The sequence below is a fragment of the Gopherus evgoodei genome, chromosome 9, assembly GCF_007399415.2.
Source record: "Gopherus evgoodei ecotype Sinaloan lineage chromosome 9, rGopEvg1_v1.p, whole genome shotgun sequence".
Lineage (NCBI taxonomy): Eukaryota > Metazoa > Chordata > Testudines > Testudinidae > Gopherus > Gopherus evgoodei.
The window spans coordinates 50,419,045-50,445,089 of record NC_044330.1 but is presented as its reverse complement, the minus strand read 5'-3'; the positions used below and the strand labels follow the sequence as shown (position 1 = coordinate 50,445,089).

At 42.1% G+C, this 26,045-nt stretch overlaps 1 protein-coding gene across 6 annotated transcripts in view; it reads right to left on the bottom strand.

Moving 5' to 3' along the window:
- The window catches only part of MSL2 (MSL complex subunit 2), a 37,763-nt gene extending 12,232 nt beyond the window's left edge, over nucleotides 1-25,531 (bottom strand). The window contains exons 1-4 of one of the 6 annotated variants that reach the window (XM_030574943.1): nucleotides 25,258-25,283; nucleotides 18,455-18,517; nucleotides 16,069-16,157; nucleotides 15,246-15,408 (exon numbers count right to left, since the gene is read on the bottom strand). Coding sequence is in view for 1 of the 6 variants with exons in the window: in XM_030574940.1 (XP_030430800.1) it covers nucleotides 25,258-25,399 (142 nt within the window). In the remaining 5 variants the exon portion in view is untranslated. Of the gene's footprint in view, nucleotides 1-15,245; nucleotides 15,409-16,068; nucleotides 16,158-18,454; nucleotides 18,518-25,257 lie in introns of all 6 variants that reach the window. The other 5 variants (XM_030574941.1, XM_030574942.1, XM_030574944.1 and 2 more) reach the window with 5 other exon arrangements.
- Nucleotides 25,532-26,045: the final 514 nt, after the last annotated feature.

Here is a 26,045-nt window from a genome sequence, read left to right as displayed (position 1 = left end):
GGGTGCCATGGGTGTTGGGGGGAGCCACAGTGCTAGGGGAGTGATGGGGGTGTGTGTGTGCAGGTGCTGGGAGGGGCAGGCAGTGGCACGTGGCCCAAGACCCCCACTGGTTCTTGGGGGTGGGGAGGGTTGGCGGGGCTGGCAGGCTCCCTACCCAGCTCCGTGCAGCTCCCCAGAAGTGGCTGGCATATCCCCGCAGCTCTTAGGGTGAGGGAAGGCCAGGGCAGGTCTGCAGTTCTCACTGGCCGAAAATTGTAGTCAATGGAAGCTACAGGAGCAGTGCCTGCAGGCAGGGGCAGCGCGCAGAGCTCCCATACCCTCTGCCTAGGAGCTTCAGGGACATGCCGGCTGCTTCTGGGGAGTGTCCCCCCCCCAAAAGTAAGCACCACCCTGCACCTCAACCCTCTGCCCTAGTCCTGAGCCCCCTCACAGACTAACTACTCCTGCTGCTGCTCAGGGAAGACGGGGGCACGGTGGCCCGAGACTGCCCCAGCAGTAGCCAGCACAGCTGGCCCAGGAGTAACCTGGAGCCAGCCACACCAAGTGGTGCAGAAGTCATGGAGGTCCATGACAAGACAGGCCGCCTTAGAATTAAGCTTCTCCTGAGGCCTATTGTTCTTTCCAATGGCCCATTAACCTGAATAGGCCCTTTACCACCAACTATTGAGGCTGAAAGCATCTTGTCTAATGGGCGTTACCCAAGTGTAACTACATTTGAAGTACAGATACATATTCAGTATTTATAACTTCAGATGCAAAATTGATTCATGCATACAAATAGGATATATTCAGCAAATCATATCTTTTCCAATGACACCTTCCATGACTTATCTTGTACAAAATGCATCATAATTTTGCCATAATCCTATTATAATATCGCTGTGAAGAATATGGGGTGCAGTGTCACAGTGTTGCCTTGTATATCAAAGATATATATTCTTGCATTGAGGCTGAGATGGATATAGGAGACAAACTTGTTGAAAGTCTCTGGGTAAAGACAAAAGAGGTAAAAAAACAAGGGTGATGTTATAGTAGGGGTCTGCTATAGACTACCTAACCAGAAAAAAGTAACAAAGTCATCCAAAGCACAGGACTCAGACAAACAAAATCAATGAAAATATAATAAACTGAAGTAGAAGCAGCATCAAGAACTGTTAGGCAACTGCTCCCAAGAGAAGTTCCTTTGTGTACCGTGGCTGGAAAGGGACATAGCATTCTAAGGCCCCTGACATACCTGTATTTACGGTTCTCTCAATACATTTTTGGTGGCCTCAGAATGCAGCCATCAACTCTTGCCAGTGGCCATTCTGACAATTTTTCCTAAAATATTTAAATTAGCTCTAGGACAAACAAATAAATATGCACACATATATGTCAAAATCACTGTAATTTATTTATCTAGGGTTTTATTTGCAGACTCAATAATAAAAATAATGCAGTTGTCTCTATTCTTTACTGGAGCTAAACAGAAAAGAAACAAATAAACTCGTGTTTTTTGGTTGTTGTTTCTTTTGCTTTTTTGGTTGCTTGTATTTTTTACACTCGCAAGCTAGTAAGTCTGCTAGCCAGTTGGGAGGCACTGAAAAGCAATATCAACAAACATACAAATACCACTTTTCACAGCAGACTTACTCAGCCCCAGCAAGCCGAGGGACAAATTAAGCCCTGGATGGGGAGGTGAGTAGGGAGGCAGTGCAGGCCAGGGGTGATTTGGGGGGGAGGAGATGCTTGGGGGCTGGGGAATGCAGTGGGGACTGGCACCTGAAGCTGGAGGCCGCCACCCTGCAGCTGGGAGCCAGAGCCTACCACTCAAGGGCTGAAGCCAGAAACCTGAACCTCAGAAAGATAGAGTCCAGGGATTTCTCTTATACAGAGCAAAATCAATATTATAAACAAAAACAAGTTTCTGACATTTTGAAAGCAAAACTGAGCCACAGATAAATATAGATACACACACACACACACACATTCAGAAAATAGTATAAACAACACAGGAGCAGGCAAACGAAGAGGTCATTTACAGATGCCGAGAGGTCTGTTTGAAAGATGAACACATGGCTAACAAGAAAAGATTAACAAGGTCCAGATAACAATGCAAATGTCGTCTTCTCCAAATGCTGATTTCATAAGCATGGCACTAATTCACTAAAGATCACATCTCAAAACGAGATACTCTGGATAAAAGTCCATATAAAAGCCTAGAATGGCTTTAACAATTTGCTTTCTGAGCCAACACCACTCCACTTTCCACAAGCTGACAAAGGGTAGATGGGAAACAGAGCTGAACCATCAGCAGGCCATTGATGAAACCCTCCTAATGAAAACATTTCAGACTTGTCGAAGACAATTATTAACACTCTGTTAAATCCTTAAGGAAAGTCGTAACAATACTGAAACACCATGTGTACCCCATTGGAATTAAAAACTATACTGAACTAAACTAGAAGTTTCTACTTCAAAAGGTCAGCTACTGTGAAATGTTAAGCAGAACTGAAGAATCTGTCTACACATCAGTTTCACTTAAAGGAAAAAATAATTTTAATAGATATATTTTCTTTTACCAAATGATGACTTGATTTTCCTCAGCTAAATACATCTCAGAAAGTATGTATATAAGTAATTTACAGGTTTTTAAAATTAAGTCAGAACTGTCCAACATCCTGTCTACTTGATGTATCTGCAGTCCACATGGCACATTCACATTCTACAGAATGCAAAGTTCAGGTTATATAAAAAAGGTACAATTTTGTAGCCTCAATCCTCCATCAGGCAACATGCAGATACAGTGCTCCACCCATCAGGAGCCCCATACACTTCACTGGGGCTCTGCATGAGAGCATGGGTCTGCCTACTACACAAAACAGGATGGGGGCCTTACTTTGTTATAAATGTAAGAAACAAGCAGCACTACGCAACGCACTATCGGAATGTCAAATGATATATTTACTTTGTAACCACAGAATCATAGAAATGTAGAGCTGGAAGGGACCTCAAGGGGTCTCTAGTCCATCCCCCCACGCTGAGGAAGGACCAAGTATATCTCTGAGGAGTGTTTGTATAACCTGGTCTTAAAAACCTCCAGTGATGGAAATTTCACAACCTCTCTTGGTAAGTGATTTCAGTACTTAACTACCCTTAAATTAGAAAGTTTTTCTTAATATCTGACCTAAATCCAGGCTGGATAAAAATCAGTGATTTACCAAAAAAATCATTTATTTTTTTTTATAAAATGCTTGTTGAGGAAAAAACCTATCTAAGATACATTATAGCTCAAAGATATCTCATCATAGAATAGAGATTATAAATTCTAATTCTATAGTCGGAGACAATATATTCACGTAATGTTTAAGAAAATTTTTGTAAATGAGTTCCAATAGTTCATGGATTAGGGACCCAATTTTATGAGGTACCAGGGGCTTCTGTATATATTATTTAGGTTAATCTTTTTATTTACCCAATGGGACTCAGTGCTCAGTCTAGAAGATACCATCAGAGATGCTTAGCTTTGCAGTTCTCAAACTGTAGATTTGTGATCCAGAGATAAAAACATTTTTGCTGTTAACAAGCTATTAAATAAATAAATATGTAGAGGTGAGAAATAACAGATCTCAACCCTACTGTTCCTCTGCAAATTTGTGTACACAGAGTCAATCCCTTACTTCTCTCTAAAAGTGCAGTTTCAAAAAGTTCAATGAATAGAAGATTGTTAGGGGCAGAATAGATCTGGACAAGGAGAAGTCTGGAGATAAATGTGAGAAGGGAGGGACACGCAGTAGAAACAAAAGTGAAACTGTTTGAGCAGCAGAAGTCTCGAGGTCTTTCTGAGCGTAGCCTTCGTTGATTTGAGAGCTACCATACCATTCTCTCACTAGAAGGGAAAACCTATAATGGCAGCAGGTGTAAAAGAGACCCAGTTTGAAAATATTTTAATTAAGTTCCTCTACCGTGGGTAAGACAAGCATGCATGCAAAATGCAAACAGTGCAACAAAGAAATGCAAGGCCTAGTTTCCCAAATGAAAGTGTTCCTTCTCAGGAGGAAGCTGCGTTGAAGATGGTGAAAGGAACATGTCTGAACATGCAGAGGATATTCAGGTTGGTAAACTTGTTTATTTCATACTTCTTTCTTAAGGACTGCCTGTCTTCCTTCTAGACTAGTCTTGAATTCTCATGTTTGAGCAAAAAATATACTTGTTACTCTATGGTACTATCATCACATAGCCACAGTATATCACCTGTAGCAAAAAGAGAAAAAAAATCTCCATCATCTAGAAACCACCATAATCAAGTTTGTGATACAAACCAACAGATTACAAAAAGAGGAAACTGATGAAAAAATTGCCTGGTTTCTTTATGCAACAAACTCTGCTTTCCATATGACTGAGGACTCACACTTCATTAACATGGTTCAGTTATTAAGACCAGGATACAGTCCATCCAACAGAGCAGATGTCACAGGCAAATTGCTCATAAAGCGTATGAAAGAGAAACTGAGCAGTGTGCAAAAGGTCTAGAGAGTGAAATTGTTAACCCGAGTCTTGATGGGTGGAGCAATGTCCACAATGATCCTGTTCTACGTGCTTGTGTGACAACAGAAAAAGGGAATGTCTTCCTTACAGAAACAACTGATGCATCAGGAAATGCACATAATAGCAGAATACTTACAAGTAGCAGCAGTAAAAGCTATAACTGTGAAAAAAAATTCAAATGTCTACTACGCAGCTTGGTCATAGACAATGCCGCAAATGTATCGACGATGAGAAGAAATTATTTAGAAGAGACTGAAGAGAGTCCCAAGTTAATAACATATGTTTGCAGTGCTCATTTGATGCACCTTCTAGCCAAAGACTTCAGTATTTCAGAAATGAAGGCTAATAATGGTGAAATTTCAAAATACTTCTGTAACAACCACTTTGCAGCAGCTGCTCTGAAAAAAGTAGGAGGAACCAAGTTAACTCTCCCATAAGACACATGACAGAACTCAGTAGGTGACTGTTATGAGCACTATATCAAGAACTGGTCTAATCTGATGACAGTTTGTGAACAAAAATGTGAAAAAAATACATGGCACTGTCACAGCCAAAGTTCTCAACACTGGGTTTAAGAGAAATGTTGAACACATGCTGAGTACCCTGAAGCTTATTTCTGTAGCCTTGAAAAAAATGCAGGGGAAATAACTGTTTTATTGCTGATGCTGTTGAAATTTGGAAGGAACTGAGTGAGATCTTAAAAAGAGTGCAATGATAGAGTTAAATTACAAGCATTAAAATAATGAATGGGACAAGCACTATCTCCAGCTCATTTTCTTGCAAATATTCTCAATACTCAGTACCAAAGTCAAACCTTAACTGCTGAAGAAGAGGAGTTGGCTATGACACGGACATCCGGCAATCAACCCTCCATAATGACAACTATAATAAACTTCAGAGCTAAGGGTGAACCATTCAAGAAATATATGTTTGCTGAAGATATTGTAAAGAAAGTCACACCAGTGAACTAGTGGAAGCTATTTAAGCACTTGGATTCAGAGAGTGATGAAGTGATAATCTCACTTTTAACAGCAGTAGCGTCTTCTGCTGGGGTAGAAAGAATATTTTCTTCCTTTGGACTAATTCATTCCAAATTGAGAAATCATTTGGGATCTGAAAAAGCAGGAAAGCTTGTTTTCTTTTCTAGATTATGAACAAACAGGAAAATGAAGGTGTAGACGACTGAGTTAGCTGCAGAAGCCAATATTTTAAGTTTCTCGTGTTGACTTAGCTGACACAGTCAATTTAATTTAAAAAATACATATGTAACTATATTAGTTAAAAACAATTTTAACAAAAACAAACCTGATTTTAAAAAACTTGAATATTTAATTAAACTCAAAAATTCATATGCTTGTTTTGTTAAAATAGTGTGTGTTTGCTGTTGAAGAAAAAAAATCCAGAATACATAACATTGTTTTAGTTAAATAAAACAATTTAAATGTCTGTCTGGTGATGTTCTCTTCCTAATACAGCATGGCAAGAAAATCCTCTAAATATTAATGATCAACCTGTTGAATTAGAGACAGTTCACCTCCCAATGACTTCATAGATATCTGCTTCAATTATGAAGATATCTGCTCTGGTAAATGAAATAATCAAACAATCATTTATTTTCTGATATAGCTGCAAAACTAATTTGAAAAGTTTTCAAAAAAAATCACTGTTTAAAAATGTATAGTGTGTACCTTCTAAAAATGAAACCTACATCTATCTCTGAGTTGTGAAAAATATGTATTAAGGTTATAATAACCAACAAGAATGCAATTTTATGCAGAAAACCATGATTAAATCTAATCTTCCTGACTAGTGAATTAAATCAAATCCATCCTGCAACACCTCACACTTTTCTCCATACAATTAGAGAATACACACTGGCAACTACCAGTCCTGCATTACTTCTTCAGAGCAGCAGAGTGAAAGATAACTTTACAGATGAGAATATGTTATCCTCTGTGTTAGTCCTGGAGAATAAGTAGCTCACCTGAGGTTTCAAAATAAAACAAGCAAGACCAAAAAAAAGCCTACTATAGGCAGTAATAAATAAGGCCAGTGCTCAACAGGTTGTTTTTTTTAAATATATTTAATCAGTGGTGGGCAAATTTCTGGCCCAAGGGCCACATCTGGGTATGGAAATTGTATGGCGGGCCATGAATGTTCATGAAATTGAGGGCTGAGGTGCGGGAGGGGGTGAGTGCTCCGGCTGGGGGTGCAGGCTCTGGGGCAGAGCCAGAAATGAGGAATTCAGGAAGTGGGAGGGTGCTTCAGGATGGGACCAAGGGGTTTGGAGGGGGATCATGGCTGGGGCAGGTGGCTGGAGTGCAGGAGAGGATCGGGGTGCAGGCTTCGGGTGACACTTACCTCAAGCAGCTCCTGGAAACAGCGTCATGTCCCCCCCTAGCTCCTAAACGGCAGCTCTGCGCACTGCCCTGTCCGCTGGTGCCACCCCTGTAGCTCTCGCTGGCCACAGTTCCCAGCCAATGGGAGCTGCAGGGGCAGAGGCAGCATGTGGAGCCCCTTAGTTGCCCCTATGTGTAGGAGCCAGCGGAGGGACACGCCACTGCTTCCGGGAGTCACAGGGAGTAGAGAAAGCCCCTGATCCCACTCCCTGGCAGGAGCACCAGATCAAGGCAAGCCCCGGACCCACTCCCCAGCAGGAGCTCGAGGGCCGGATTATAATGTCTGCAAGGCCGGATGCGGCCCCAGGGCCGTAGTTGCCCACCTCTGTATTAAACAGATAATCCTAGACATTTAAAAACACACACACAGGAGGAATAAGAATACCTCTTAAAATATGATGCTTAAACCAATCAAAACCTCAAAAATTTAGCTAATCAAATAAGGGAGAGGGGATGAAAATGCTCTAAGGAGAAAGGGAGTTTGTGCTACTGAGTTAAAACAGAACCTTTGTAACTAGAAATATAAGTGGATAGGAGGTTAAGGAGTTGTCAGTGTGAATAGTGAAGGCAATTCCTTCCTAACTTGGTACTTTTTCAGCATGAAGAGCTGATGGCTGGCAGATACTTACTCAGGTTGGTAGCAAACAAATTGCCAGCGTCTCCCATTGGAGAAAGATTTGATACATCAATAACAGATCAAAGGTCCACTTGTGAGGATCTTGCATAAACCAACTGATTTTTTTCCCCTCTACCCTGCCAGGTTTAAAAACAGGAAAAACTGTGGGGTGGAGCTCACTGCCAAACCTTCAGGGCTGACTGACTGAAGGCACAATGCAAATCCGCTTTACTTATTTATGTAAAACATGGCGGCCTGCTCACCCATTTGAATCAAATCCACTTTTTAGGATACCAGGTATTAATACTAATAGGACCACGCTCATTTCCAGAACATTGGTGCAGCAGTTTTTCCTGCAGAAAAATGCCTCCACAACTTAAACCACTTCTGAACTACTTCATAGTATCAATATTCCCCTTTCTATGTTGGAAGGAAGGAAATTGCAGTGAACCATAAGTCCTTGATTCATTCAATGATACCCTCATTTATTGGCATGGCAAGGCTCTCTTGCTATGGGAAATAGAGCATGTGGTATTATTTATAAAATTTTTCCTGCACTTCTGTCAGCTCAGCACTGAGGGTCTCAGTTACACTGGCCAAAAGTTCCTGGAATGCCTTGAAGTTGTCAGATGGGAATGCTGGGTTCTGGATCACTACCTTGCCTGGAGGAGACATTATGGGGAGCAAAGAGAGCAAGAGATCATCATAAATAAAACAGCTCTTTTAGATACTCAATGTCTCCTGATCATCTGGTGGTCAGAAGGCTCTGACTGGTAAGGGTGACCCAGTTCTCTGAGGTGGTCTGGGATGGGTCTCTGTCATGCTAAGATAGAGGACCCCACATCACCAAGCAGGTCCATGGTTCCATTTATTAGGGATAAAGCTAATGTGGAAGGAAGATCAGAACGTAAAGGAGATTTTTTGGGTTGGGAGAACATCAGTCTGGTCCTCAATCCCCATCTCTGATAATGGTGACAATGACCCAGGGGGCTGACAGAGAAAGATTGGTGACTGGTTCCAACTTGGTTCTGAGAATTATACAGCAGATCTCAAGATGCAGCTAGGCCTCTTCTCCAATTCAAGAGGATTTCTTCTGGAACCAAACAGGAGCCTGGTATCTGATGGTTAGGGTCAGCGTTGACAGTGAGGAGCTCTGAAGACACCAATACAGATTATTCCAAGGAGACGGTGTTGTTTTGTATATCAAAGATGTATACATTTACACTGAGGTTAAGACAGAAGTGGGAGGATAAAAGGGGTAACATACAAGGGTGATGTCATGGTAATGGTCTATGGACTATTTAATCAGGAATAAGAGGCCGATGAGATTTTTTTTTTTAAACAACAAAATCATCCAAAACACAGGACTTGGCGACGATTGTGGACTTCAACTACCCAGACATCTGTTGGAAAAATAATACACCAGGGCACAGATTATCAAACAAGTTCTTGGAATACACTGGAGAGAACTTTTTACTACAGAAGATGGAGAAAGTAACTAGGTGATAGGCTATTCTGGATTTGATTATGACAAATAGGGAGGAAATAGCTGAGAAGCTGAAGATGGAAGGCAGCCTGGGTAAAAGTGATCATGAAATGATAAAGATCATGATTCTAAGGAATGGTAGGAGGGAAAACAGCAGAATAAAGGCAATGGACTTCAAGGAGGCAAACTTCAGCAAATTCAGAATTGGGAAGCAAGTCTAAGTGGAAAAAAAGAGTTCAGGAGAGTTGGTAGTTTTTTTTTTAAAGAGACATTAATAAGGGCAGAAGAGCAAACTATACCAATGCACAGGAAAGATGGGAACTACGGGACAAGGCCACCATGGCTTAACCAGATCTTCAATGACATGAAAAACAAAAAAAATTCATACAAGAGGAGGAAATTAGGTAAATTTACAAAGGATGAATATAAAAAACCCCCCAACATATGCACATAGGAACAAAATTAGAAAGACCAAGATACAAAACGAGGTTAAACTAGTCAGGTATTTAAAAGGTAAAAAGAAAGCATTTTATAAATACATGCAAACCAAGATGAAGACCAGGGACAGGATAGGCCCTTTACTAAATGAGGAGGGAAAGACAATGACATAAAATACAACATTGGTGAAAACTGAAACACTTTTGCCAAAGAAGTCAATAGCGATTGGACAACTAACATAGCAAACATCAGTGTAAATGTCGTAGGATCTGAGGCTAAAATAGGAAAAGAACAAGTTAAGAATGACTTGGACAAGTTAGATGTCTTCAAGTCAGCAAGGCCTGATGAAATACATCCTAGAATATTTGAGGGACTAGCAGAAGAGATCTCTGAGCTATTAGCAATTATCTTTGAGAACTTAAGGAGGACAGGAGAGACATCAGAGAACTAGAAAAGGGCAAATATAATACCTATCTAAAAAGGGGAAATAAAAACAACCCAGAGAATTGCAGAACAATCAGCTTATCTTCAGTACCCAGAAAGATAATGGAGCAAATCATCACACAATTTGTAAGCACCTAGAAGATAAGGTCATACATAAGTAATAGTCAACACGGATTTGTCAAGAACAAATTATGTCAAAAAAACTATCATCTTTCTTTAACAAGATAACAAGCCTTGTGGATAGGGGATGAAGTAGTAGATGTCAGACATCTCAACTTTAGTAAGGATTTTGGTACTGTCTCAAGCGTTTGGAATTAGGTGGATATACAGTTGGATTGAAAACCACACTCAGAGCAATCATCAATAGTTCATAAGCTGGAAGGACATATTGAGTGGTGTCCTGCAGAGATCTGTCCTGGGTCTGGTTCTAGTCAATATCTTCATAAATGATTTGGATAATGACTCAACAAGTATCCTTATAAAGTTTGCAGATACCACCAAGCTTGGAGGGACTGCAAGCAATTTGGAGGACAGGATTAGAGTTCTACATGATCTTGACAAACAAGAGAAATTGTCTGAATTACATAGGCCGAAATTCACTAAGGACAAATGTAAAGTACTATACTCAGAAAGGAATAATCAATTGCACAAATACAACAAGGGAAAAGACTGCCTAGGAAGAAGTACTGCAGAAAAGGATCTGGGAGTTACAGTAGATCACAACCCAAATATACCCCAATAATATATAATAAAAGCTGTATTGGAGACAATTTATACCTTCAAGTCAGCGGGACTGCTATGGGTACCCGCATGGCCTCATAGTATGCCAACATTTTTATGGCTTAGAACACCACTTCCTCAGCTCTTGTCCCCTAACACCCCTACTCTACTTGTGCTATGGTGATGACATCTTCTTCATCTGGACCCATGGGAAGGAGGCCCTTGAGGAATTCCACCAGGAATTCAACAATTTTCACCCCACCATCAACCTCAGCCTGGACCAGTCCACACAAGAGATCCACTTCCTGGACACTACTTCCACCTGACGAACTTAACAGCCAACGGAGGTGCTGGGAGCAGAGAGAGTGTACAGGTTCACACCCAACAGATAGGAGGTACTCGTGAGAGGAGAGGTAAGTAGCAAATTGACACAGGAACAAATATTTAATGATGGGCTCCTCAATCTATCAGAGAAATATAACATGATCCAATAGTTGGAAGTTGAAGCTAGATAAATTCAAACTGGAAAGAAGATGTAAACTTTTAACAGCCAGAGTCAGCCATGGAGGCAGCATCATTAGTTGCCCGGCAGAATCAGCCAGGGAGGCAGCATCACTTTTTTCCACAATGAATATAAACAAGACAAAATACCGAACACAGCTATCTGATGCACACCTTGCTGCAATCCGAAGGCTTCAATTGCTCAGTCACTGAGGCCAAACATCAACAAACTGACAGAACTGAAGCGTTGTCAGGAGTCTAGCAAACACTAAAAACTCTCTGGCAGGCGAATAATTGTATAAAGTTGTATGCTTTTTTTTATTTCTAAGAAATTTGAAATAAAATATAAAATGTAAAATGTTTTCTTTTCTGAACACCATCTTCAGTGACATCACTGGCCTGCTGGCAGGATTTGAGCATTGGCACTAGCTCTAAGGTAAACTGAGTTTGGGACCCCTGTTCTATGACCTGTGTTATAGAGGAAGTCAGACTAGATAATCACACTATTAAAAAGTTCAAATAGGAGCTGTTTTAAGAATTTTATTCTTGAAAAGCTCTTATCCAGTTTATTCAAAACTTGCACAGCATCTTCTCTCAGAGAGACAATCATAAAAACTTGCATGCATTTGAGAGTAAGTGGGAATTTTCTGTGGTTTTCTAATGGGGCTTGTGTGCCTCAGTTTCCCCTATATTTTGCATGGCTACCCAGTGGGGGAAAAGAAGTCTAGTTTGCTCTCAGGACAAGCTAGGAGTTACAAGTGTGTGTATGCATCTGAGCGTGAATGCATCATTAAAAACGACTGGCCAATACCAACCCCATATAAATGGAAAATCTGAGCTGACAATGGGAAACCCAATCACCAGGACATTGACACCTAGCAACCAATGACCCAGAGGGAGATGAATTTCCTTTACCTCTCAGCAGGGAAGCTGAGCAAGGGTTCCAGCTTGAAAACAAAGGCATGGGAGGTGTGAAGTGGAGGGATAACGTGCTGGTTTCTGGAGGAAGCTGGGAGCTCTCTCACTGGTAACTAAAGAGGTCAAACAGAGAGACAGAGCCTGAATATGTGGTTCACTACAGCTTGGCTGGGGCTCTGGGTTAATCAGAATGGGTTATGCTTTAACCTTCATTTCTCTGTGCTGATCTAAGGACTTTCAGACCCTGTGTGCCAAGGGACTAATAAATGGTTATGATATTTTGAAAAGGCTACCTGTGTTGCTGTAAATACTCACTGACATCTGCGCCACAGACCTATATTGGTGTAACTACACTGCTCAAGGATGTGAAAAAAATTCACACCCTTGAGTGACGTAGTTATACTAACCTAATACTTACCGTAGACAGCGCTATGTCGGCGATTCTCCCAGTAACATAGCTACCACCTCTCAGAGAGGTGGATCAACTAAGCCAATGGGAGAGCGCTCTTCCACCAGCTTAGAACATTTTCATTAAAGCGCTACAATGGCATCAATGCAGTATTTTAAGTGTAGACATGTCCACAGAACACTGTGCCCTGAAGGGGCACAGTATAAGCCTCCTGCAATAGGTATGGCTTGGCTGGATTCTCTGGAGGGAATCATGGAGAGAGACAGAGACTGCTGATGCTGACTGTCAAGTCTTGGAATCTTGGAGGCCACATGCTTGCCCGTGGAACCATGTGGGTCCTTGGGGCCTGGCACACTAAAGAGGTCATTTCCAGAAGACTGGTTATAGGCTGGGGCATAGACCAGACTCTGTGACTCTATGAAAGCATTAGCTATAGAGGAGCAACTACTGACAAACTTGGAGAGATAGGACACATACCACGGTCCAAAATATACATATGCAGCTTGATCTAAAGTAGGGATTCTCAAACTGGGAGTCAGGACCTCTCAGGAGGTCGCAAGGTTATTACATACGGCGGGGATCGCGAGCTGTCAACCTCCACCCCAAACCCTGCTTGCCTCCAGCATTTATAATGGTGTTAAATATATTAAAAAGTGTTTAATTTATTGGGGGGGAGGGTCACACTAAGAAGCTTGCTGTGTGAAATGAGTCGCCAGTAAAAAAGTTTGAGACCCACTGATCTAAACAAATATCTATTACCTATAGAAGGATCTATGTTATTTCTAAGCTGCAAATAAACAGGTAATATTGCCATTAAAATACAATACCTAGCCTGCTCCCACTGAAATCAATGGCAAAAAAAAAAACACCTCTCTCAAGATTTGATGATAAAAAAACCCAATATCTGAGCACTTTCCAAATAAAATTGATAAGCAATACCAAAGTTCTTAATGGACTTCATGAAGTCTCTGTCTGGCTTGTCTCCTTTTTAGGGGTATAAAAATTCAGGTGTTTTCGTACCCATGTGGGAACAGCATTGGGTTACAAACTACAACCATAAAAATACAGTTTGATTTTCTTCATACTTTGCAGAAAAATTCTCTGTTGCCAACAAAGTAAATCTGTCCCTGTAGTTAAGACTGCAATCAGTTGCCACTACAAAGCCTAATTTTGCTCTCCTTTAATTTTTTTCTTAGATTTTAAAGCCAGAAGAGATCGTTATGATCATCTAACTTGCCCTCTTGTGTAATACAGACCACAGAATTTCACCCAGTGATTCCTCAATCAAACTCACATGCTCTAGCTTTTAGAACAGGGATTGGCAACCTTTGGCACACAACTTACCAGGGTAAACACGTTGGCAGGCCGGGCCAGTTTGTTTACCTGCCGCATCCGCAGGTTTGGCTGATCGTGGCTCCCACTGGCCGCGGTTTGCTGCTCCAGGCCAATGGAGGCTGCGGGAAGCCGCATGGGCCGAGGGATGTGGCTTACCCTGGCGAGCCATGTGCCAAAGGTTGCCGATCCCTGTTTTAGAAAGCCATTCAATATTGATTTAACATCTAATTTTTGGGTTGACAAAATCAGTTTAAAATTTGCCAGATTTACTCTGATAACAAAAGAGAATTTTTTTTTGAAAATTCAAACTGTTTTTGTATTAAGTCATTAAACACATTCTTGATCTGAAGTTGACTTGTGTGTCACCCTTTGTAGTAGTTTACCTCTTCATTCTTTATGTATAATTAAATCTCTTTGAAAATTCATACATTTATTGTAGTTAGCAACATTAATTTATTTTTGTTATGGATTTCAAAGCACTATATGTAGTTAATACATTCAATTAACGTTTATGGCTGTCCTACTGAAGGCTAGAACATGTTCTGAAAGTTTTAAATGAAGTAAATACTTTTTGAGAGTTAAATACCGGTACTTTAAAATGACTCCTAAGACATTCAAAGTTTGCATCATGTTATCTGGGTACTCTGAAATCGCATAAAACAAAAAGGGTTCTCATTCCATCAAAATTAAATAGCTATCTCCACAATATTACAACAATAAATAAACTTCTCTCCTAAAATGCATAGGAGAAGAGAGATGGAGTTCAGTATTACTAAAAGGTTAAAATATTCAGGAACTCAAAGACCAAGACGACGGTGCAGAATGAAATCTATAGCTGAGAGGTTTAAAGATGAATTCATTGCCAAAAATGTGTAAGGTGTTGGCATGTTGGATTAGCTAGGCAGTTCACCACCCAGAAAAGTTATGGTATTCTATGACACAGTCAGAGGAGATGGAAGATTATGATCTGTTTTGGTGACCTGCCAGAAGACTGATGGAATTGGTTAGATTTCATAGATCTTAAAAGTGGTAATATAACTGATGGTTGTTGATGGTTTACAATGGTGGGGGCTTCATCTTCTGTCCATGATAATCAGTGACCCCAAATGCACTCTTCTTGGGCTTTGCTCTCACAGGTTACTCTGGTTTTACTAATGAACCAAGTAAAGAGACTACTAGATGGCTATAGTCTTTTGCTAAATCTGACCAAGTATGATTTAAATAATTGTTTATTTTATACTCTAGCTGTTTAGGCAGAAAACAATCCTTTCCTCAAAACAGATTCTTCAGCTTCCATCTCTACAACAGGACAGAAATACTTTAATCTCAAACTATAGAATGTAATGGTCAGTCCATTACAATGGTATAATCCTGCATTATCAAGTGTCAGTCTCAACTCAGACACAGGAACCAAAATGTGGCCAGCTATGGATTAAGGCAGCAACCACCTACAACAGCTACACATATGGCAGGCATTAATTCCTGAATCAATCCAAAAGAAGAATCCTCTGTGTGGGTATCGATGTCAGCCAGCATGGTCAGCCTCAGTGTCTCCAGCACCTCAAGGAGGAACCTGAGAACCCCAGCAAGAATCTCGGGAGTGCAAGAAGGCAACCTACAAATCAATTATAGGTTCATTTTAATTCCATACCAGACCTCAGCCAGTTGTAGAGACAGTTTTTCTGCAGAAATGCTTATTTTATATTAGCTGGAAAAAGCATGGTCAATCCTCCCTCCAGATTACCTTTCAATTTATACTGAGCCAAAGGAAGAAGAACTTGGTTTAGAACCAATTTAAGCTGAACTGGTATAACTTTCTTGTGTAGTCAACACCTATGCAATATACAGCAAGCAACTCTAAACAAGGAGTTTTCCCAGGAGTAAAGCCCAGGAGCTGATTCTTCATGACTACGGCTAACCATAGCTAAATTTCCTGCAAAAGGTCATCTGTGGAAAAGAGTTCCTCTGGAAAGGGGCTAAACTCTACAAAAGTTAACTCTTCCATCTCCCCTCTGCCACCTCTTTCCCATGTACCACCACATATAGCAACTATATGTACATTTTCCAAATATCACAACTTTTTCCCTTAAAAAAAGAACGACTTAAACCGTCCCCTAATTTGCTACATTGGGGAGATTATTTAATAGGGTTAGTCTTTATTCTGTGAGGACTGATCCGCAACCATAAGGGAGAGCCCAATACTTGTATTCACCTTATTGAAGTTATGTATGAGTAAATGGAGTTCTGTGTGTGTGTTGCTTCTGCCTATTCTCACCTGTGGGACACCTCCCCCTTCCATTTCCAGGCACCTGAGAGTCTTGAAACTTGGAACCATTTGGGAATCACACAAACATCTTCATGACCCTGAAAATTCAGAGCAGAGGTTATAAGTATATGTGCTGCCGAAGCGAGCACATATAAGGATTGTATGGCCCCAACTGTCTTCATCCTTTCAGTTAAAAATTAGACTTCAGTGAATTAATGTAGAACTCTGGGCAACTCTTGAACTCCAGTTAGTGATATGTAACCTTTCCTCTAAGACAGCCTTTGCATATTTGTACATGTGGGAGTTTAGTGAGCAGTACACCTGGGAAGGTGGACTGAGCTGTTCTAACTAGACAAGGATGGCAGAATTGCCCTCCCAAAGATAGCTTCAGTCCTGGATGCTGAAACAAGAGAAAAATGCAGAAAAAAGCAATTCCATGTACCAGACTAACACAGAGATGCTGCCTGAGCCCTAGTGAAATGAGCCCTAAACTCTACATGATCTGGAATCCTAGCTAATGTGTAAAAGTTTCAACACACAGCCTAATCCACTTAGACCAGTGGTTCTCAACCAGGGGTATGCATACACCTGGGGATATACAGAGGTCTTCCAGGGGGTACATCACCTCATCTAGATATTTGCCTAGTTTTACAGCAACAGACACCCAAAAATCACGAAAGTCTGTACAAACTAAAATTTCATACGACATGTTTATATCGTTCTATACACTGAAATGTAAGTACAATATTTAAATTCCAACTTATTTATTTATAAATATATGGTAAAATAAGTAAGCAATTTTTCAGTAATAGTATGCTGTGACACTTTTGTATTTTTATGCCTGATTTTGTAAGCAAGTAGTTTTTAGGTGAGGTAAAACTTAAGGTATGCAAGATAAATCACACTTCTGAAAGGGGTACAGTAGTCTGGAAAGGTTGAAAGCCACTGACTTAGACAAATACTGCATGAAAATGACTTTTCCCCCTATAATGATAGCCACAAGTACAAATACTCTAAGGCACTACAGTGACAGTTTTTTGGGGTAATTCTAAAACAGACAGTGATATAAAATAGCTACATAATAATAATGGTTTGAAAGGAATAATGGAAGGCTGGCATCCCTGAGGCCTCAAGCAAACCCAAGGAAAGCCAAACCTGTCATTCCTGTTATTTCTAAGGTTTAAAAAAACAACAGCAGAAAACATCTGTAAAATAAACAATCAACATTTTGGGCATTCTTTATACGTCCTAAAGTTAAAAAAAGGATACAAGCCCAGCTTTTTAAAAAAATCCTTTACAGTTCACCTTTAGAACCGCCTCTCCCTGCCAAGTGCCAAGCTAGTATTTCTGTGGCAGTTTGTGGCCACGTTAAGCAAACTCACTTTCTAGTATAAAAGTTTAACTGGGAAAGTTCCAGTTTTCCAAATTTAGTTTTTGTAAGAGTAAGAGTTATAAAATTGTCTGTTAGGTGACAAGTTGATGCTGAAAAGTCATCTAAACTTCTGAACAAGCCCTGAAGGGGTCCAAATTATCTAGGAGAATCTAGAAAAAATATATTAAAGCAGTAGAAAAAGCACTTATAACCTTTCCCTTCAAATAGGAACTACTTTTTCCATAGCGGAAGAATATGTTGCATAAATGTTTACAAGACTTTGTTTTAGAATGAATTGTAACATTAACAAACCATACTTTAACAGCAAGAGGACCTGAGGGTGTGCATTAGTAAGCTTAATTTTTTTGCCTCAAACATATCTAAGGAATACACCAATGCCTCACAGAAATGCTGGAGTGGTTTGTTTCTACATTATCAGCTCTTTGGAGAAGAGTCTTCTCGCATTTGTCTGTAAAAGCATCATGCACACCTATAGCGTTGTAAAAGTAAATATCACGGTATGGTCATGTCTACACTCCAGGTGTGCATCAGTGTAACTCCATCTATGCAATTACACTGTAGCAAACCCACAGTGTAGAGGCCATGCACTGATGCAGAGTTTACTCTAGACATTGGTGGAGCCTATCCACATTAGGGCTTTATACTGGTGTAGGTTCATCAATATAGTTACACCAGTGGAAATGTTTCCAACAAACCAGTCCTGTGTTAGAGTTCTAATTGTCATGCCACCACTATGTGGCTTCAAACACTTCTGCCAAGACGGGTGTACACAGTGTTCTAACACATAGCACTCTGCCCTGTGTGGAACCTGCTGGCACAAACTAAAAGGTACCTAGTGCACACTAAATACCTTTTAGTTGTGCAGCAGGGTATACACAGGGTGATTCAGAGCTCTATGCAATTCACACCTCCATAGACCAGTCTGTAGACAAGCCCTAAGACAGTTTTAAAAGTATTATCAAGAGAATGTGAGATTTCTTCTGCTTTAATGAATTACTATACCTCAAAACTGATTTCAGCCACTGTATATGCTTGCCCTTTTACAGATTTCTGTTTTGGAAGAACCTAGAATGTTAAATGGGATATCTTTAGGGTGGCATCAGAAGAATAATTAAGCATAACAGGAATAAAATTTTAGAAAGTGAAATTTAAGTTACATTTCAAGAAAAGTCTCCTGATAGTGAGATATATTAAGATGTGGAATAATCTCCCAAGGGAAGTGCAGGAAGTCCTATCACTAAGAATCATAGACTTTAAGGTCAGAAGGGACCATTATGATAATCTAATCTGACCTCCTGCACGCAGGCCACAGAATCTCACCCACCCACTCCTGTATCAAATCTATGTCTGAGCCACTGAAGTCCTCAAATCGTGGTTTAAAGACTTGGGACTTTTAAAACTACTAGACTATACAAAATATACCAGGGGTAGGCAACCTATGGCACATGTGCCAAAGGTGGCATGCAAGTTGATTTTCAGTGGCACTGCATTTTAATTAAATTTTAAATGAAACTTCCTAAGCAATTAAAAAAGCTTATTTACTTTACATACAACAATAGTTTAGTTATATATTATAGACTTATAGAAGGAGACCTTCTAACAACGTTAAAATGTGATTCTATGATGAGGTGGAGTAATACAATCTAAAATCAACAACACAAGCAAAAAGAGGGACCGGAGAAAAGGAAGCAGACAAAAAGCACAGACTCCACAAAACAGATTGGGAGGTAAAGTATGAATCATAATAATTTCTTATTTTAATAGATATTTTTTTAAAAATTAAATGATCAATTTGTTTTTATAGTTGAATGAAGGATTGTGAAACGATGTGGGTTTAGAGCAGGGGCGGGTAAACTCTTTGACCTGAGGTCCACATTGGGTTTCGGAAATTGTATGGAGAGCTGGTTACGGGAGGGGGTCGTGGCCAGCCCCCACCCTCTATCCATCCCCACCCAACCCCCCTGTTCCCTGACAGCCCCCCTTCCCCCCAGACCCCTGCCCCATCCACTGCCCCCCCCACTCCCTGTCCCTTGACTGCCCCCAGAACCCCTGCCCAACTGCCCCCCACCGCCACCCCATCAAACCCTTCTCTCATTCCTGACTGCCCCCCTGGAACTCCTGCCCCCATTCAACTCCCGTCTCCCACTCTCTGACAGCCCTGACCCCTATCCATACACCCGCTCCCTGACCACCACTCCCAAACTCCCCTGCTCTCTATCCAACCCCGCCGCTCCCTGGAGCACCAGTGGCTGGCGTGTTACAGCCACACCCCCTGGCTGGAGCCAGCCATGCCGTCGCCACGGCGCAGCACAGAGCACCGGGTCAGGCTGGGCTCTGCTGCTGCGCTGCCCCAGGAGCTTGCAGCCCTGCTGCCCAGAGCATTGTGCCAGCAGTGGAGTGAGTTGAGGCTGCAGGAGAGGGGGAACAGCAGGGGAGGGGCCGGGGGTAGCCTCCTGGGCCAAGAGCTCCGTGGCCAGGCAGGATATCACGGGCCGAATGTGGCCTGTGGACCATAGTTTGCTCACCTCTAGTTTAGAGGAAGGCTTAAAAGGTGTGTGTGTGCTTGCAGCACAAGATCAGGAATAAGTTAAATCTACATAAATCAGTTTAAATCTACATCAGAGCCCATATAGGAGTTTGCACAGGTATAACTAAATTAAATGGGGTTTTAAAATTAATTATTGAACCAGTTTCATTAAAATTTCTGCATGTAGACAAGGTAGACTGCTTACAATTCTTTGGTTTTTGTTAATGCCTGTTTAACTCCAATTACTAACATTTTGGATAAAGTAAGCATTTGTTAAAGATCCAACATCCATTGCCCAGTCAATTAGAGTTAGGAGCTCAAACACAGCCCTCATATTTTCTCATTATTTCTCATCCCAGATTTACTCTCCTGATATTTCTAATTTAAAAAGCCAACAAAAAGGCTAAAAAATATTAAAATTGCCTAAAAAGGGAATAACTCCAACTATAAAGTTATTTTTAGGTCATCTTTAATACCTATTTAACATCAATGACTAATATTTTGGAGAAAATACACCTTTGCTAAAGATTCATTAACTGCCCCTGCCTCCACTTCTTCAATAAGGAAATGAGATTACAATACACATCCATAAAACACTCTGATGTCTTCCAGAAAAAAAACCCAGGGAAAAATCATACCTGACATTCCTAAATTAAAAACCAAAAAGCATAAGTTTTTTTTTTTGTGGGAAGGGCAGGGAGCAGTTGAGAGAATTCAAGCCATCACTACACATCAATAAAGCAGCAAAAACAGAACAAATCCAGTTTTATTTTGTTTAATCTTTTTTAGGTCCCCTTTAAGGCATCGACAAGGGCTTGACAGCAGGAAGGGAAACGAACACATGGATTTTAGATATATTCATAGAATCATAGAATATCAGGGTTGGAAGGGACCTGAGGAGATCATCTAGTCCAACCTCCTGCTCAAAGCAGGACCAATCCCCAATTAAATTATCCAACAGATTTTTGCCCCATATCCCTAAATGGCCCCCTCAAGGACTGAACTCACGATCCTGTGTTTAGCAGGCCACTGCTCAAACCACTGAGAAGTAATAGATTTTAGCAACAAACTGGATACAAGGAGTAAATGAGAAAAATGAAATCAAAGTTGGAGGGTCCAAAAAAACAGATCACACATTTTCTGCCATGATAGAAAAGTGGAAGAGTGAGTGAAGACTTGAACGGCAGGTAGGGAAAAGGGGACGGCAACGTCAGCTTTTTGTCATAGAGAGTTTAAATTGATGACTGACACAATGTGAGTGCCACATTGCAAGCTCTCCTACTCAACAGGACTATTCACATGCATAACTGTCTGAAGATTCAAGGTGGGCCTTCTCTTTGTGGCAAGGAGTATCTTAGGGTATGGCTACATTTGGAATTTCGGCGCGCTGCCGCGGCAGCGCTTTGAAGTGTGAGTGTAGTCAGAGCGGCAGCACTGGGAGAGAGCTCTCCCAGCACTGCATGTAAACCACATCCCTTACGGGTGTAGCGAGCAGCACTGGGAGCTGTGCTCCCAGCGCTGCTGCCCTGATTACACTGATGCTTTACAGTGCTGTATCTTGCAGCGCTTAGGGGGGTGTTTTTTCACACCCCAGTCGCAGCACTGTAAAGTGTGAGTGTAGCCAAGGCCTTAGTATAAAAACACACGGCATTTAGCAAAATAGGGGGTGAGGTCCGAATTATGTTGGGGCCTCTATGCACTACTGTAGAACAAATAATAATAATGAGACTGAACAGAAGTGGGAAAAGTAAGGGGTAAAGAGATTTGGAAGCTATCATTGTAGATAAGGTATATGAAGCCAAAAGAGTAGATGAATTAATCCAAGGGGAGATGTGGAAGGAGAACAGGGAGCCTGTGGAAATCCCAAGAAAAAGAAAGGAAAAAGGAGGTGGAACCACCAAGGGAAACACTGAAGGAGCAGTCTATGTGATAAAATAACCATGGAGACATGAAACCATGGAGGAAAGCAAACAGAGGTCTACCACAGTGAAAGAGACAGAAAAGGCAAGGAGGAAGATGGAAAAGAAAAGATAGCTCTTGAACTTCACCACTGATGACTTAAGAAAGAGCAATCTCAGTGGAGACTACAGAGGGTCAAGGAAAAAGTTAGCAGAGAGAAAGTCAAGGCAATGAAAATAAATGAAGCAGCTTGGTTAAGAAGGGCAGGAGGGAGATGGGACAATAGTTAGACAAGGAGGTATTAAGGGAAGAGAAATAGCATATGGGAAGACAAAAGAAAAGGGGCTTGATGAAAGAGACTAAGTATGAACAAGATAAAATGATAGAAGGCTTAAGGGAGGTCAAGGGGTAGAACAGGGATTCTCAACCTCTCTCTTTCTGAGCCTCCCCCCCCCCATGCTATAAAAACTCCACAGCCCACCTGTGCCACAACGGTTTTTCTGCATATAAAAGCCAGGGCTGGCATTAGGAGGGTAGCAAGCAGGGCAACTGCCCCAGGCCCTATCCCATAGGGGGCCCAGCCAAGCTAAGTTGCTTAGGCTTTGGCTTCAGCCTTGGGTGAGGGGCTCAGGGTGGCCTTTGGCTTTCTGCCCTGGGGCTTAGCAAGTCTAATGCCAGCCCCGCTTGGCAGAACACCTGAAACCTGCTCACAGCCCCGAACCCCTGGTTGAGAACCAATGAGGTAGGGAACAGAGTCAAATAATCAGGCAGAGGGGCTGGAGAAGAATCATATAACGTTAGTGACTAGGGTTAAATAGAACATTGAGACAGATGGGTGCAGTATTTATCCTATAATAAACAATCCTACCTTGGTATTGAAGGCAGGGGTAGGGATAGTAGTCAATCTGACCTAACCTCTAATTTGTATGATTTTAAGGCACATAAACATTAGTTTGACCTAGCTATACTGCTCAGGGCTGTGAAATGTTTCACGCCATGTGCAATGTAGTTAGGTTGACCGAACCCACTCTACAGATGCAGCTAGATGGACAGAAAAATTCTTCCACCAACCTAACTACCACCTCTCAGTGAGCTGGCTTAACTATACATGGACCAAAAAATCCTTTCCATCGATGCACAAAACATCTGCACTGTAGCACTGTAGCTATGCTGTACTGCAGACATACCCTCACAGGAAGAACCCGCAGCTTCTAAATAAGAAGCACCGAGACTAACTGAGAAGACTTACCTGCTAAGGCCTTGATCCTGAGTAGTCTCACTGAAATCAAACTGAATTACCCATTCATGTGCTTACCTTTACTACCAGGAGTAGCTCAATGGGACTACTCCTGGTAATAAAGTTAAGCATAATAAGCCTTTGCAGGATAAGGGTCTGAATTAGCAAAATAAAATGGAACACAGGAACTGACATACTGAATCAGACCAGTATCATGTCTCCAATAACAGCCAGTATCAGATGTTTTAAAGAAACGACAGTAGGAAATAATGGAATAATCTATCCGCATTTTATTCAAAACCCCACCTGAGAGAGTTAGATTTCTGTCCAAAAGCATGAGTGATTATATCCCCTCCAAATATTTTTTGCCTATTTTAATCCTTACTGTTGTAATGCTATATGTCTGAATTATCCATATGAATGTCCAATTCTTTCTTGAATCCTGTTACGCTCTTGGCCACAATGGTATCTTTTGGCAATGAGCTATATGGGGTAATTATTTGCTACAGAAGCTCCCCGACTTATGCAGCATTCCATTCCGGAACGCTTTGCATAAGTTGAATTTTACATAAGTCAAGAACGTATCTCTAAAAATTACGCCCCCCAAAAAAGAGGGTAATTTATGGAACTTATGGAACTTTTTCCATAAGTCCAGATTTCTGTAAATTGGGTCTGTGTAACCTGGGTAGTATCTGTATGTGAAAAATTGTCAGTTTTAAAATTTGCTGCCTTTCAATTTAAGTGACTGTCCCTTTGTTCTTCCATTATGAGAAAAGGAGAAAATAAGTTCCTGGTCTGCTTTCTTTATACCAGTACGCTTTGTGTATCTTTCGTCACATCCTCCCTTGTTCATCCCCTTTCTAAAAAACTGTCCCAATTCTTTTTCCTGTTCTGTCAATGGAAGTTTTCCCACTACTTCTAATCATTGTTATCACCCACTGCTGGGTGCTCTCTTTTTCAGTTATATCCTTTGTGAGGTAGATTGACCATAACTGACCCATAGTATTTCAGGAGACAGTATACCTTTGATTTTATAATAGCATGTTTCCTGTATTATTGTCTTTATGCATCCTAATGTTCTGGTTTTTAAGTTTTGTTTCGTTTTATTTTTTGCCCAGTACTGCAGACTTTCCAGAAATCTTTTAAAACAGCCAAGAGCAACTATTTTAAGGCAGTTGAGAAATGTACTCGCCAGCTAGCGATACAAACATACCACACCTTGCACATGCTCCCAATCTATCCACACAAAAATGCCACCAGCTTGATTTCCAACAACAGCATCTAATCCCCTCACTCAGCGCACCTAGCCACTGCATGAACTGCCCTGCCACATCTATTGCTTTGCAAATCAACTAGACAAGGAAATACAATACACCCACGTGGAAATGTTTTGGTTCCAATGCCTGTCGCCAAAACATTTTGGTTCTAATTCAGCTTCTCTGTAACAGGACACAATGGTTACAAGTTACTATATACAATGACTTGGAAGTACTGCATGCTTCTTTTTGCACAAAGCTATACATAAATTTCAGGGGGTAGCCGTGTTAGTCTGTATCCACAAAAACAAGGAGTCCGATGGCACCTTAAAGACTAACAGATTTATTTGGGCATAAGTTTTTGCGGGTAAAAAATCTCACTTCTTCCGATGCAGGTTATTTTACTCATGAAAGCTTATGCCCAAATAAATCTGTTAGTCTTTAAGTTGTTGCCGGACTCGTTTTTATATCTGCATGTTTTCCAGTGGAGTTGGAAACTTTCATGGTAAATCCTTTATTGGGTATTTTATAAGATCTCAAAAATTAGAGGGGTTTTGTTCCCAGCACACTCATTCTTGGAAAGTTTTCTACATTTCTCCAGTTTGTTGAGGGACAAGGTGAGCAATTTTGGAGTTGCTGGAAAATATGCAATAGGAGTGGGGGGAAAAAAATCTAACTTCATTGGAAGCTATACAGATTCTTAACAGGTGTCACACTTTATAGATGTTCCCCCACTCCTCTGGAAAGGGGATAAGCAACGGTAAGATTTGCATTATCATTTCCCTTTTAAGTGGGTGTAAAAATAATCAGGCTTCAGCGCTGTTGGTTCCCAAGGGTACACAAGGCCCCGAATTCATTGTGCAGCGAACAATAGAAAACTCCTCACCGCAAACACAGCAGGAGAGGGACTGTCGGAAGTAAGGCAGGAGCTTGGTGACCTCGGAGAAGGCCTGGGGGTCGCCGGGGTCGTAGTTGAGCACCAGGCGGCTCGCTGACACGTAGAGAGCAGTGGCATTCACCGGGTTCATCGCAGCCGCTCCAACGCCCACGGCTCCGGGGTGAGAAGAAAGGGCGGCGGCTAGTCCACGCCGGCCGAGAGTCAGCGGGGGTCCGGGGCCCCTGGAGCCGACCGGCAGCCTAAGCGGGCGCGGAGGCCGCGGCGCTGCCCGGCGCTGGCTGGGCGGGGCGAAGGGCCGCGCTGCGCCGGGCTCGCTCGTCGCCCCGCACGGCCCGCCCGGCCCTCTCCGACAGTGTCACAGGGCCGGGGCCTGGCTTGTCCGGCGGCCGCGAGGCTCCTCCTCCCCCTGCAGCGGGCCCGGCGGCGGCGCTACTCCAGGCTGCGGGCCATGCCGGGCCGCCCGCCCGCCGGGCCTGCTCCTGTCGGCCACACGCCCTCACCCGTCCCGCCGGCGGCTTAGCAGGGGCCCCGCATGGGGGCGCGGGGCGGGAAGGAACCGCGAGCCCAACGCAGGGCGGCGGCGGCCCGGACCGCGACTCCCGATCCAACAGCAGGAGAGGGGGCGGATGCACCAGGCCTCAGCACCGCCGCATCACCGCGCCGCTACCGCGGCCTCCTGCGCGGGGCCGATGGCCTCCCCTGCTGGGCGCTCGGCAGAATCCGCTGGCCGCTGCGCGCCGCAATGTCAATAGCAACCGTTAGAGCCAACCGTCACT